Source organism: Manis pentadactyla, chromosome 11, assembly GCF_030020395.1.
Source record: "Manis pentadactyla isolate mManPen7 chromosome 11, mManPen7.hap1, whole genome shotgun sequence".
NCBI lineage: Eukaryota > Metazoa > Chordata > Mammalia > Pholidota > Manidae > Manis > Manis pentadactyla.
In genome coordinates, this window is record NC_080029.1 from 121,220,836 (window position 1) to 121,235,338 (window position 14,503).

A 14,503-nucleotide genomic window follows, 5' to 3' on the forward strand; every position below is an offset into this window, starting at 1 on the left:
TTCCAACATGCGCAACACATCATGTTGTTCCCGGGCTTCCAAACCGATTCTCTCTCCCCCATAGAACTGGTTCGTTTCCTTATGATCTTGCCCCAGCCCACACCTGGGCTGACACTGCTCATGGGTCCCCCTTTAAACCTGAAAATGACGAAAACTAATTTCTAAACAGGCTCTCCTGTTTCAAATCTCCATGCCTTTGCATGTGCTGGCCTGAGCAGTCCCCCAATTCCTGAATCACTGGTAAATTCCCACCGGTCCTTTAAGTCCCAGCTGAGGGATCTCCTTTCCAGCCAGTCCCAATATTATGTGAAAATCTCTGTTTTTAGAGCCTGCTCTCCCACTAGATCTGGGGTTCTTTGAAAGCAGGAGGCACATGTGGCTCATCCCTTTGCCCCCAGCTGCCTGCTGGGACTGGCACAAAGCCGTGCCAGTGAGGGCCCAATGAATGGCTTAAAGCCGAGGGTAGAGGCTGCCTCCCTCCTGGTCAGTTCTGCCACACTGTCCCTTTACCCCGCGGGTCAGCTGTGCGTCTACTCCTCCCCTCCCTCTCCCTACTCCCGGGCTCTGGGCTTGTACTCAAGCCACAGTCTGCCTCTCCGCCCCTAGAACCGCCCCAGCTCCTGTCTCACTTCCTCTCCAGAGGCGGGCCCTGAGAGGGCACCTCCCCCTCGGACAGCTCTGAACCCTCCTTTTGGCGCATGCCTCTCATTGCTCTTCTGCTCTCCAAGATCGAAACGGGGAATCGAAACTGCCTGATGCCCATGCAGCAGGAATCTGCATCCGCCGGATCTCCGGGTCCCCAACAGGACCCCGCACTGCCCCACACGCCCACCATGCCTCCCCCGGAGTCACTCTCCGAAGGCCACCAGCCCAACCCCATCCACAGCCCCACAGAGGTACTACTGGGTTTGGGGAGATGGGGTTTAGGCTTTGTTGATTTGCTAGGGTCGGGGAGAGGTGCGAAGAGAGAGGGGACCTTGGTCAAGTGCCTTAAACAGTGGCACAGAAAGGGAAAACTGGACACTGTGGTTCTGACCTTCCTGGCCGGGGTAGGGGTGGGGAGAGTAAAAAGGAGACGGATGAGTTAGAGGAGCCTCTCTGGGCTGATGCTGCACAAGCACAGAGAGTGCGTGGAGTGCAAGAGGTTGCAGGTCAGTGACACTGGGGACTGGACTGTCCTGCCCACTCTGGCGACTTGCTTCTTAGCCCCTGGCTCAGATGAGGGAGCACAAATTAGGGAGAATGGTGCGAGCCCTATTGTGCCAGCCTGGAGCTGGGGCATGTCCCAGGTGTGGGAAAAAACAAAACCCATGTTCCCAGATCAGATAGTGGGCAACTGTGTCCTGGAGAAGAGAAGTGGCTTGGCTAAGAAGACCACACAGCTCCTGTGGTGATTTCTCCTCTAGGAAGCCTTCTGGATCCTTTTCTTGAAACACCCTGTCTGCTCAACCCCGACCCATAAGGGATTTATTAGGTCCTCCTCCTGCAAGCTTGCGCTTTCCTCTGCTTCTGGACACACTCCCCAGCCTTCCTTCCGCCAGCACAGGAACTACAGTACTTGGATCACTTGCTCTATGTTCTTCCAGACCCTTTTGCTCCCCTTCATGGAAGTACAAAGAACACCATATTTTGTGTGTGTGGTGAAATATATATAACATGCAATTAACCACTTTAACCTTGTCTGAGTGTACAATTCAGTGGCAGTGCGTTCACAATGTTGTGTAGCCATCACCTCCCTCTATTTCCAGAATTTTTTCATCACTCCAAACTCTGTAAGCAAAGCTCATTATTCCTGCCCCCCAGCCCCTGGTAACCTCTAATCTACTTTCTTTCTCTGAATTTGCCTAGCCTTGATAGTTGATGTAAGTGGGACCACACAGCATTTGTCCCTTTGTGTTTTTCACTTAGCCTAATGTCTTCAAGGTTCTTACATGTAGCCTGCAGCAAAATTCCCTCCCTTTTTAAAGCTGAATACTATTCCATTATGTGTGTAGACACATTTTATTTATCCATCTGTTGATGGACACGTGGGCTGTATCCACCTTTTGGGGTATTGTACTTATGTAATGCTGCTATGAACAGGGGTAGTTCTATATTTAACTTTTTGAGACACTACCAAACGGTATTAAGCATTCTATATGAGGTTATATGATGAGCACTTAATGCATCTCCTTTCTAAATTGAGTTCCTTGAAGACAGAGATACGTCCTACGCATCCTTGTTTGTCAGGTCCTAGTACTGTGTCTTAGAGGAAGTAGATGCTCAATAAACTGTGGATGAGAGTGGGAAAGCCTGAGTAAACGGGGGATTGTGGTATTGATAAGCCTGCGTTTTGCGTCATCCAGTGACTGCCTGGAATGGAATAAGGAGTCCCACTCCAGCTTCCAGCCGTAGGGACCAATATCCGGTGGGGTGGAGACTCCTGGGGCTTTACACATTACCTCCCTCTCTGGTCTGCAGCAAGCCACGGAGGAGGAGTTCCAGTTCCTACGATGCCAGAGCTGCCAGATAGAAGCCAAGTGCCCGAAGCTGCTGCCTTGTCTGCACACGCTGTGCTCAGGATGCCTGGAGGCACCGGGAATGCAGTGCCGCATCTGCCAGGTGCCCTGGCTCTCAGGTGCTGAGGCGCCTGCCCTGGATAACGTCTTCTTCGAGAGTCTCCAGCGACGCCTGGCGGTGCACCGGCAGATTGTAGACGCGCAGGCAGTTTGCACCCGTTGCCAAGAGCCTGCCGACTTCTGGTGCTTCGAGTGCGAACAGCTTCTCTGCGCCAAATGCTTCGAGGCGCATCAGTGGTTCCTCAAGCACGAGTCTCAGCCGCTGTCAGAGCTCCGCAGCCAGTCGGTGCGCGAGTTCCTGGACGGCACGCGCAAGTCCAACAACATCTTCTGCTCCAACCCCAACCACCGCACCCCTACGCTGACCAGGTGAGTGGGCCAGCTCAGGGTGGGGCGCCGCATCCAAGAGCCAGACCGAAGGTGCGAGGAGCAGATCTAAAGAGTAACACAGCTGCAAACGTGGGACAAGTCCCTTCTAGGGTCTTGCAACTCAAAAAGGTGGTCCGCAGACCAGCAGCATCTGTAGCGATGACCACAAAAAAGAAATGTATGCAATCCCATGTGAGTAGGTAATAATAGTTTCCACCGTACCCCTGTAATAAGTAATGTTGCAGCAGCATTTTTGCACACTTTTCCAGTAATTTCTTCAGAATAAATTTTTAGAAATGCCATTGCTGGGTGAAGGGGGTATGAAAAGTTGACAAATGCCCTTTAGAAAGTCTTAAGGTGGAATTTTCCATAAAAGCTTCCATGGGTTATCTCCATAAACTGGATTTTAGGGTGCTGATGCAGGTAGGTAGTTTCTGTCTGAAAAGTCAAAACCACAACACCGTGCTATCTGGGAATATATGAAAAAAATTTTCAAATGCAGTTCTAATTATTTTAATTAAACAGCACAGGATTTTAATTATTTCTTATAATACATTTATATGGTTCAAAAAATTACAGTTTATAAAGACTAGGGGGCAAAGTGTCCATTCTATGTCCCCATCTGCACTTCTCCCTCCCCCATCCACAGTTAGGCATTGTTACCAGTTTTTAATGCTTGCAGTTTCTTTGTGAATATATATGCAGTTAGGAGTGTATAGTCCCATAAGGTCTTATTTTCCCCCTTTTATCCAATGACAGTAACATACCCACCTGGACTTCTGCCAGCCCCGCGACCCAAATAGATGACTTGTGTAAGATTCCTGTGTGTACTTTTTTTGGGGCGAGTCCGCTTGCAAAGTGAAGGCATCCTCTACCCATTGCTGACATACTCAGAACTACATTCCTGTTTAACTGAGTGTGGCTTGCTTCCTGCTTGGAAATTTACCACTAGCACTACCAGAATGCTTTCCCCCAGATTCCTCAACAACGAATTTTATAGCTTGAATTTGGATTTCTTTGCTCATCGTGAAGGTTGAGAGCCAGTGGCTCTCCTTATGTTTATTGACTACTGTGTTTGTTTCGTCGTTTGTGAATTGCCTGTTTCGGTCCTTCGCCTGTTTGTTTGTTGCAGGAATTAGTCTCCCATTCTAACAGCCTGTTAGAGTGGGAATGTTTTTCCCACGTTGACTTTCTAAATTGAGAAAGTCAAGTTCATATTTCTTTTAACATGTGTTGTGTTTAAGTTTTTAGTTTTATAAAGTCCAAATCTATCAATCTCTTCCTTTATGGTACTTGGCTTTGATCATCCCAGGAAAAAATTTTCCCATGCCAGTGTTAAAAATATTTTCTTTCTATCTTGATAATTTGATGGCTTTGTTTTTATAATTAAATCTTGAATTCCTATGGGATTTATTTTTGTGCATAGTATAAGCTAGGAGTCCTTACTTTGCTTTTCTGTTCAACGGAAATCCAGTTCTCTCAACAACTTTTATTAGTAATCCAATCTTGCCTTCACCTAAAGTGCCCTATTTAATCATGTACTAAGTGCCCATATAGTCATGGGTATGTTTCTGAATTTCTGTTATGTGCCAACGATCTGGCTATTCCTCTGCTAATCCTTACTGCTTTAAGGAATTCTGTAGCTTTGTATTTAATAGGGCAAATTTCCATTCTCCAAAAGTAATTCTGCTTTTCTTTTGCTTACTATTTATGCAGTTTCGGAACTTACGTATTCACTAGGATTTTGACTGAAATTGCATTAGTCTCTGGAGAGAATTGGCTTAGTCTCTGGTTACATCTTTTGGGTTTTACAGTTTTATTCACACAAATGTTGAACTTTTAAATTATAGTTAAATTTATAATATCTGAGAGTGTTGTGAATGGAATCTTTTTCCCTTACAATTTCCATCCGGTTATCATTAACGTTCACGAATGCTTTTGTATGCTAATGTGTCTAGCTGTCTTTGAGCTCTTTTATTCTTGTAAATTCTCCAGTTGATTCTTTTGGATTTTCCAGGAAAGCAATCATGTCATCTGCAAGCAATGAAACCTTCTTCTTTCCAGTGTGTCCTCTCTCTGCTGCTTTGTTTCGCTGGCCAGAACCACCTGAACAATATTGAATAATGTAAAGATGTGGAAAAGGCAATTTTATCTTGTTCCTGTCTTTCATGAGAAACCTTCTTATGTTTTCCTGTTTGGTGTGATGTTTATTATTGAGTTCCTTAGGTGACTTTAAAAATCACATGAAGAAACTTTCCTTCTATTTCTAGTTTACAGTTTTGTTGGTGTTATTTTGCTTTTAACTCAGGAATGGATATTCTTTTGGGGAAATCCTTTCACCTTTTAGTATGATGAATTACAACAATAGGCTTCTTTCTGTTGAACCTTCTTTCAGTTCCCAGGAGGGAAAAGCTCTAATTGGTTGTGACACTACTATTTTAATTCATAGCTAGATTCCATTTAGTACTGTTTTCCTCAGGCCATTATCTATATTTAAAAATGTGATTATTTTTTCTGAGTATTTGTGATTTCTTTGTCATTTTGTACCCATCTTATACTAATCTCTTTCAGTGAATTTGTAAGCTTTTTTGGACATGATAATAAATACAAATTGCTTGTCATGGTGTCTGACACAGTATTAAGTACTCATGAAATGTTAAAATCATTTTATAATTTCCCTGTTATAGAACAGTTTAAAGAACATAAGCAATTCAGGCTTATGGAAATTTCTTGAAAAACTATCCGAGGCTGGTGCCTTTTTTGAACAGTGGATTTTTTTTGCCACTTAATCTGGTTTGGATCTTGAGTTAGATTTTCTGGAAAAGTTTCCAGTTCATCCTGAGTTATCATTCATAATATAAAACTTTCTATACCTGTAATTATATTCCCTTTCTTATTTTTAATGTTGTGTATTTGTGGCTATCCTAGTGATCTTTTCTTTTTTTATTATCAAACATACATCACAGTGGTTCAACAGTCCTGCTCCCCCTCCCCCTTGGCAATCACTAGTCCCTTCTCAGTGTCTATGAACTAATGCTGTTTTGTTCCTTCTGTTTTTCTTTGTTTTTTTTATTCCACAAATAAGTGAAATCATATGGTGTTTGTCTTTTTCCGCCTGGCTTATTTCACTGAGCATAATACCCTCTAGGTCCATCCATGTTGTTGCAAATGGCAGGATTTCTTTTCTTTTTATGGCTGAATAATATTCCTTTGTATATATGTACCACATCTTCTTTATCCATTCATCTATTGATGGACACTGGTTGCTTCCATATCTTGGCTATTGCAAACAGTGCAACAATAAATATATGGATGCATATGTCTGTTTGAATCAGGGGTTTTTTTTTTCTTCGTGTAAATTCCTAGGAGAGGAATTACTGGGTCAAATGGTATTTCTATTTCAAGTTTTTTGAGGAACCTCCATATTGCTTTTCACAGCAGTTGCACCAATTTACAGTCCCACCAATAGCATAGGAGGGTTTTTATTTCTCCACATCCTGGCCAGCATTTGTTGTTTCTTGTCTTTTGGATGGCAGCCATTCTAACTGGTGTGAGGTAATGTCTCATTGTGGTTTTAATTTGCATTTTCCTGGTGATTAATGATGTGCAGCATCTTTTCATGTGCCTCTTGGCCATTTGTATTTCTTCTTTGGAGAAGTGTCTGTTCAGGTCCTCCAACCATTTTTTGATTGGGTTATTTGTGTTTTAGGTGTTGAGGTGTATGAGTTCTTTATATATTTTGGATGTTAACCCCTTATCAGATGAGTCATTTACGAATATATTCTCCCATGCATGATCTTTTCAACATAGTAACTTCGGATCTTTCCTTATATTGCTTACTGATATTAATGTTTTCCTTTTTTCTAATTAGTCATTTTGTTTTTATCATTATTTTATTTCTTCTACTTTCCTGTCATTATTCATTATCCAACTTCATTTATTTGTGGTCATTATTATTTAATTTGAGTACTCCTGAGTATGACTTTGGCTATATCCCATAACTTTAATAAGAAGAGTTCTCATAGTCAATCAGTTCTCAAATACCTATATTTTCAGTCTTCTCTCTTTTAAAAAATGTTCTCTTTGATGGGAGAGTTTTGAGAAAATGTGTTTGTAAAATTTCAAGTGGTTGTGATGTTTGGTTTCTATATTTGATATTAATTTCCACAATATGGTCAGTCAAAATATAAGAGTTATACATCTGAGATTATATTGAGATTTTCTTTGGGGTCTAGCATATTCTTAAGACTTTAAAAAATGTGTATTCTTTGTATACACACACACACACACACATACACACATATATAGCTCTACATTTATCTTTTAATTGTTAATAAACATATTAAAACATGTGTGTGCATATATATGTGTTTTAATAAATATATTAAAACATGTGTATGTATATATATACACAGATAAGATAAAACTCTTAGGAAGAAATTTTGGTTTGGAGGTGCAGGGAAGTCAAAGTGAAAGGTGAGGAAGGAATTCATCAAAGCAAGAATAGCAGGGAATGGCAGCTGCCTTGCAGGCAGCAGAGAGCAAGGAAGAACAGAGGGAGGAATGGGAGGCTCACTGAACCCCTGCTCGGCCCAGGGCAGATCCCTCGCCAACTGCTAAAACCAGGGTCACCTGGCATTCAGTGTCCGCTTGGATCTGCACAGTGTGGGAACTAAGTAAGTCTCTACTGCATGGAGTAGAGCACTGGATGGAGCGAGGTTATGTTCTGAGAACTTTCCAAAGGCAAAAAAAGGAGATATTCAGGCGGGGTACTAGAGAGAGCACGAGTGTACAGTTGCAGTCCTGTCTGGGTCCCCCAGGCAAGGGGAATTTGCAAGCCCAAATCAGAGCTCTCAATAGCCCATCCCTTCTTACCTGGAATAGAACAGAGAGAGTGATGCACTTGAAGAAAGGGGAGCAGGCAACCTCAGAGTGGAGGCGTGCTTAAGGGTTTAGGGTCTGGGGTTCTATAGGGCCTTCTGAGTGGGGGGTCAGCATAAAGCATGAGGTATGCAGGTGATTCATAATTCCTTTGAAGTTTTGTCTTAAGAATGGTGTTTATTTAGGTGACTGTTGATCCCGATCTCAGCATTCTTTGTCCACATAGGTTTATTTACACTTAGGAGGTCTATTTCCTGTCATGGTTACAAAGTTACTTAATTAAGGGGCTGAAAGAAGTGGAAGAATAGCATATAGATTCAGTTAAAGAATAAGATGGGCATTTTTCGCAGGCTAAGATTTCACAGTGGCACATCCTTGTCCCATTTCCCTGATCTTTGGAACTTCAACTGATTAACTAATTAAGTCGGAGCCCTTTGTGGCTCTTTGGTTTTATCTGGTTGACTCTTTAAGTCCCTTTTAGTCGGCTTTACTGGCCTTATTCTCTCTCCACCTGCTCATTTCTGTCTTTTTGCCTAACAAACTAATTAGTTTTATCTAATCTTATCTATTTAGAGAAAACTGATTTAGCATACTTTTTCTTCTCCCCTACTCATTCCCTTCCCATTTTCAGATTTAGTTTGAAATAACATGAAATTTCAGTTCTAGATTACTACCAAATTCTTATGCCTTTCCTAGTCTAAGAATCTTTTCTTAAGTTATTGTATAATAATCATAACTGACTTGTTATCCATCATCTTGGATTTTCATTGGTTTCATTGCTCACAATAACTTTTTCTTCTAGCGTATCTTCCACTTTCTTGAATTATTTAATGTGATTAATTTCCCATAGGGCTGGAATAATTTAAGTAAATTTTTTGTTTGTTTTTCAGAAAGAGTTTTCTTTTTAGACCTTAAGTTTCTTATCTTGCATATCCTACACATGAAGGCAAGTTTAGCTAGGTGTCAGATTCTCAGGTCACCATCACAATTCTTTGATCCTGGAATATGTAAACATTGTTGCATAAGTTTCTGGCCTCCAGTGTTGCTCATGAGAAATTTAGTTATATTTTTCCTTTATGTGTAATCTGTTTTTGTTTGCTAAGGATTTTAATACAGTTTTTCTTTATTCTTAGGAATGAGTGATCAAGCTATATCTATGTATAGGTCTTTTTGCTTTTTTTAAATAATCCTCCATTACATTGTTGATCTGAAAATTCAAGTCTTTCTTCAGCTCAAAGAAATTTCTTCTACATTTTTATGTATTGATTTCCCTTCATTTGCTTTTCTTTTTGTAACTATTGATATATTGAGATTGGAGCTCCAAATTCATTTTTTACATCTTTAATATTATTTTTATTAATTGTGTTACTTTGCCTTTTTTCTTCCAGATTCTCAGAGTTCCTTGAATTGATTTTCTAAATCACCAACCCTTTTTTTTGTTTTTAGGAGACTCCTTTCTACTGTTTACTCGCTATGTGGAGTAGTGGGGTTTTTGTGGGGGGTGGGGGGTGTTGTGTGTGTGTGTGTGTGTGTGTGTGTGTGTGTGTGTGTTTTCCTAGCAATGCTTTTTTAGTTGCCAAAAAAAAGACAATGGTCTCAGGATGCTTTTTCTTGTCAGCCTGTTTTTGTTTTTTCAATGTAGTATGTTCATAAATCTCCCTGAAAAACAAACTTCGAATTTTTGAAAGTTTTGTTTCCTATATTACTCTTTTTCAGTGTGAACCAGGAATCAGTTTGGTCCCCATTTTGGCTGCTGATTGTCTTTATAGGTCCTGTGGTTCTGTGTTGTCTGCTCACAGGTAAATGTTGACACCCAGACTGAACAGTTTTAGTAGCTGATAGGAGCTGGCAACGATTATGTAAACCTCCCAGTAAGAACAGGGCCTCTTCTGACAGCCTCAAGTGATGGTAACTTAAAAGTGGTCCCCCCTCTAATGGGGGGTCAGGGATGGATTTCCTCTCAGGTACATTGGGCAAGGCTGGTCCAGTCAGCAAGAGGGCAGGATCCCAGTCCCTTGAGCATGTGGATGGCTTTAGAAACCCACAGTTTTACTTACAAATTCATATAAACACACTCAATAATTCACATTGTTTCATCATTAACCAGTGGCCTCTGGAAAAGCTCAATGTTGTTTTTCTGCACAAAACCTCAGGGCCATAAGTATCCCACAATTTCTTCAGGTCACAAATTAGTAATAAACCACTCCATCCTTGACGTCAAGCTGATTTAGGACTCATGCTAGGGTGCAGCACCAGGAGGGGCTTTAAGCTGTAATTCTCCCTGGGACTGTGTCTGCCTTGGGCCCATTGGCATTTGATCGTCATGTCTAAGGAGCCCATTCTTTCAGGCCACTTTCCTACTGTTTGGTGGGCTCTGTGTTAGGTGCTAGGTTGTAAATATAAACTGATACAGCTCTGGCCCTCCACGAGGTCACAGTCTGTGGAGGAACCAGGTCTGCATTAACAGTTAAAGCTGTGAAGTGCTTTGGGGAAAGCTGCCCACAGCGTGCTGTGATAGTTGCCCATACCACACTCTTCTCTGCCTTTTGCCTGAGGTCCTGTCTGGCAATGTGTGTGCTCAGTCAATTTGTTCAAGGGCAGTAAAAAGAAGGAAGGCAGGTACAAAGGAGAGTGATCTCAGAACAGGCCACCTGTACAGTCTGCATTGGCTGGGGAAGGCAGCTTCCAAGTGGTGCCACTGAGCCTGACACTAGAGAAAGAGAAATGGCAGTGAGGGGGCTGCATGTGCACAGGCAGAGGCACTAGGGAGTCTGCTGCATTTCAGGAACTGCAGGGAGAGCATGTGCCTGAGGGAGGGGCTAGAAGGGTGAGCCAGGCTCAGACATGGTGGGGGCTTGGAGGAAGTAGGACTTTATCCTACTTCCAGGGCAGAATGTTCTCAGTTTGGATGCTATGTGGGGCTCTGTTGGAAACCCACTGTATTAAGGCAGAAAGGGAAATGATCAGATGCTCTCTCTGTTTGTGATTCTTTGATTGCAGTGAGCAAGTTGGGGAGCAGGGAGACCAGTATTGTTTCTTTGGCTGCATGCTTACTTATATTTCACCCCATTCCATAAAGAATTTGAGGAGATTTACCACCATACTATTGGGTATAGGTACCCAACATAAACTGAAGGAAAGAATCTGGACCAGGGAAGAGAAGACCCATTAGGAGCCTGAGGCCATGATATAGACGGGAATGAGACCTGCAGGAATGCAGAGATGGAGGGGTGGGGAGAGGGCCCGAGTTTCACATTGCCAGGGCCTGCCTGGTCTGGAGGGCAAGGTGGATGCCAGCCTTTCTATTGTATGTGTTCAGGAGTGCTGGGGAATGCCTTCTGCCCAGAGTGATACGGGCCTAGGACTGCCAGTGGAGCTGAGACCCATGTCTGGGTGGTCACCAAGCTTGGCCAAATGGAGTGGGGGGATTCATTCAGGATCATCAAAACTTGTAGCCAGAAAGAGCTTGAATTACTGTTGAGCAGAGAAAACAAAAAACCTAATAATCAAGTTTGAGGCATGTGATGAGGTCATAACTGGGAAAAGAGTTCCCAAGACCAGAAGTAGGAATGATTGGCAACATGTAGGGGACAGGCGTGCTGGACAGAGGAGGGTCCAGAGGAGGGTTCTCAAGGCAGAGGCAGGCAGCATGCAGTGGCAAAGCTGGTGGCAAAGAAGGGAAGGGCTGCTGACTGAAGAGGAAGTGGAAAAGGCAGATCCCTATGGGCCAGCTTAGGTCTGGGGCTTGTGGGAGGAAGCCGGATGTCAAGGGTTAAACTAAGGAGCCCCCTTGCCCTCATGAACTGAGTACCTCCTAAAAGTTTGTACCCTAGATGTCTGGCTGGCCTCACCCTGGGCCTGCCTGGTGCCCTCTTGGTACCCTCCATGTAGGTATCATGAAGTTGCATCTTACTGGGGATTGGTGATCTTACTGGGGTTGAATGCTGGCCTGGGAGGAGCGCCACAGGGCTGCTTAGCATTGTGATCACTGCTGCCAGGTGAATAACAATCCCTCTCTTTGAAGTCTGAATCTGCACAGGGTTTCTTTCTACAGAAAAGTTGCCAGTATGAACAGCCGTGTGTTCCACGGCAGGGACACATAGTATCAGAAGACATGTTCAGGTAAAGGACTGTGCCAGTTTTAAGGAGGGAAGAGTTGTGTTTAATTGGGGGGATCAGGAAAAACTTGAAAGAGCTGACATTTGAGCTGTTCCTTGAAGAGGTTTGTCTTTATGAGTTGTAACTAAAACAAATCTATAAATTGGAAACAAATTTTTAGTTAAGTGGCTTAAGCAAAAAACAATGGGTGAATGGCTTATGTAAGTGAATAGGGTTGTGGCTGGCTTCTGACCTGACCCTATTAGATATCGAATTGTATCACTATGACCTACTTTGTATCTCTCGTGGCCTGGCTTTCCTCCAAGTCAGCTCCATTCACAGAAGGGTATCTCCCTCTCGGTTGCCAGATGATTGCAGAAGCTCCAGAGCTTATACACACTCATCTTCAAACCCAGAGGGAAGAGCAAGTTTCTCTTCCTCAAATCCTAAGCCAAGTCTCAGTGCATCTCTGACTGGATCAGGTTCCTGTCCATTAAAGGCTCCCCGAGGCTGCTGGGGGATACTCGGATGTCTTAAGCCTGAGTCACATGGGCTCACATGTGACTTAGTTAAGCAAAGCCCAGGGGCTGAGATTGGGGAGTGTGTGGCTCCCTTCAGGGGAAGTATAAGTCCATATGATACAAAGGGAAAGAAGAAGGTGCCCTTAATACATCTTGGAAGAATGTCTGGCCAGCACTGCAAATGAGAGCAAAGAAGAGAAAAGATTCCAGGGGTGTGGCTTGTAGTGGAGCAGAAACCAAAGTGCAGGGGACAGGTTTGAAGCCAGCCTCAAGTGAAGCTTCCCAACCCCTTGGTAGCTGGGCAGCCCCTTTTCAATAAGATGCTTTCCCCTTTCCATATGGTCAGAGAATGAGCTGTTCTGTTGGATTTTACCTTGGTAACACTGTGTTAAAGGGCACTTTCCTGTCTTTTGAGATGTTATTCCTGGGCTGTTATCTTGATTCCCACACCCTTTCGGAAGATTATTGAGGAAGAGAGATCTGTTCCCCTTTATAAATGGGGTGAGAGGCCAGAGCATTCATGGGAGCTAACCCCCAAATAGGAGTTCTTATCCCAGTCAGGGCCAGAACAGGCCTCAGAGGTTCGCGACTGTCGATATGTACAACCTCTTCTGATACTGCTGGCGTCTACAGCCAGGCAGTCCTCAGCTAACAACCAAGCCGAGGTGCGAAAAAGGATTCTGAAAGCTGCTTGCTTAGAACTCAGTATATTGTCCCTTAGAATTCGATTATTAAAAGGAAGCATGCTATTTAAGCAATGTTTAATTTAATTTTCCTTGACTGTAACAAAGATACTGAAGTAACATGGGGCTTGCTGAGCTTCAAAGAAGTGTTTCTTCATCCTAAAATATTTCCTTAAAAAAATGTAAGATTAAGGGAAAAAATTACCAAAACATTATAAGGTTGGAGTCATGATTGTTTTTAGTGAAACACTTCCATTTTAGACAGTAGTAACCGAGTCTCTGGCTAGAAAAGATCAGGATGGTTCACTTCCATATGTTTAGTCTTGATTCTATGTCAAAATAGCTCTGATGCACAGCATTGGTCCTTTTACTTTCACATCACTTATCACAAATTCTTTATTTTGATTTAGCTCTAATTGGATGGATGTTGTCAATAAGTTTTTTTTTTTTTCAATGCCTCGAGTCTCTTGGTGATGGGAATGCCTCCTCGTTGCTCTTATATTTGAATGACATCTTGGCTGGGCATAATACACCTGGGCCACACTCTTTCCTTTAGAACTTTGTAGACTTTGCAGCATTGTCTTCCAGCATCGAATGTTCACAAGGAGAGGTCCGAAGCCAGATTTATCTGCTTTTTCTGTCTGGATGCTTAAAGATATTTTTCATTCTTCAAGTTTATTAATTTAACCAAGACAGCTTGGCATTGAGTATTTCGTATCAAATTATTCTGGAACCTGGCGTGCTCCTTCAATCTAAAATCCAGTTCGCTTCAGTGAGATTTCTTACTCTGCCTCTTTCTCTTCCTTTCCTTCCTCATTTTCCTTTTTAATTTATTATTTCTTAAAGTTTTTTTTAGATTAGTAATCTTAGCAGAATTACTATAATTTGGGGGGATATATTTAATGGCTATTGAATGAATAACAAAGATTAGAATCACAGCCTACATTCAAAGCTGTATAAAATCATTTTGTACATATTTTTATAAAAGTTGAGAAAATCAAAACTGTCACATGAGAAGTTACTGCCTGTTTTCTATTTTACCAGATGCTATTAACATTTAATGATTAACTTTAGGCACTGAATTTTGTAACAAATTCCTGCTCTGGCATAATCTACAGTTTAGATTTGTTCTGCCAAAGCTGTTAGAATTGGTGAAGTATTTTGAGATTGGTATAACTAAATAGAAAATCTGCTTGCTTATACGATGTGTTACTTAACTAATACAGTGTTGAGTTACTGTTACTTTAATCGTCAAATGTTGTTCTCTTATTCATGGCTAATTAACTGATTATTTTGGCTATGTCCATCTCTTTTGCCATTTCATTTACTGAAATTAGAGTGGATTTACATAACTTGATGCTCACTTTACTCATCTGTGTGATAAACTTTGTCT

At 42.3% G+C, this 14,503-nt stretch overlaps 1 protein-coding gene across 7 annotated transcripts in view; it reads left to right on the top strand.

The window, feature by feature from the left end:
• Positions 1-666: 666 nt before the first annotated feature.
• The window catches only part of PML (PML nuclear body scaffold), a 40,387-nt gene continuing 26,550 nt past the window's right edge, over positions 667-14,503 (top strand). For all 7 annotated transcript variants that reach the window (XM_036907733.2, XM_036907734.2, XM_036907735.2 and 4 more), the window contains exons 1-2: positions 667-896; positions 2,461-2,927. In XM_036907733.2, the coding sequence (XP_036763628.2) occupies positions 699-896; positions 2,461-2,927 (665 nt within the window). In that variant the 5' untranslated portion in view covers positions 667-698. The remainder of the gene's footprint in view (positions 897-2,460; positions 2,928-14,503) is intronic.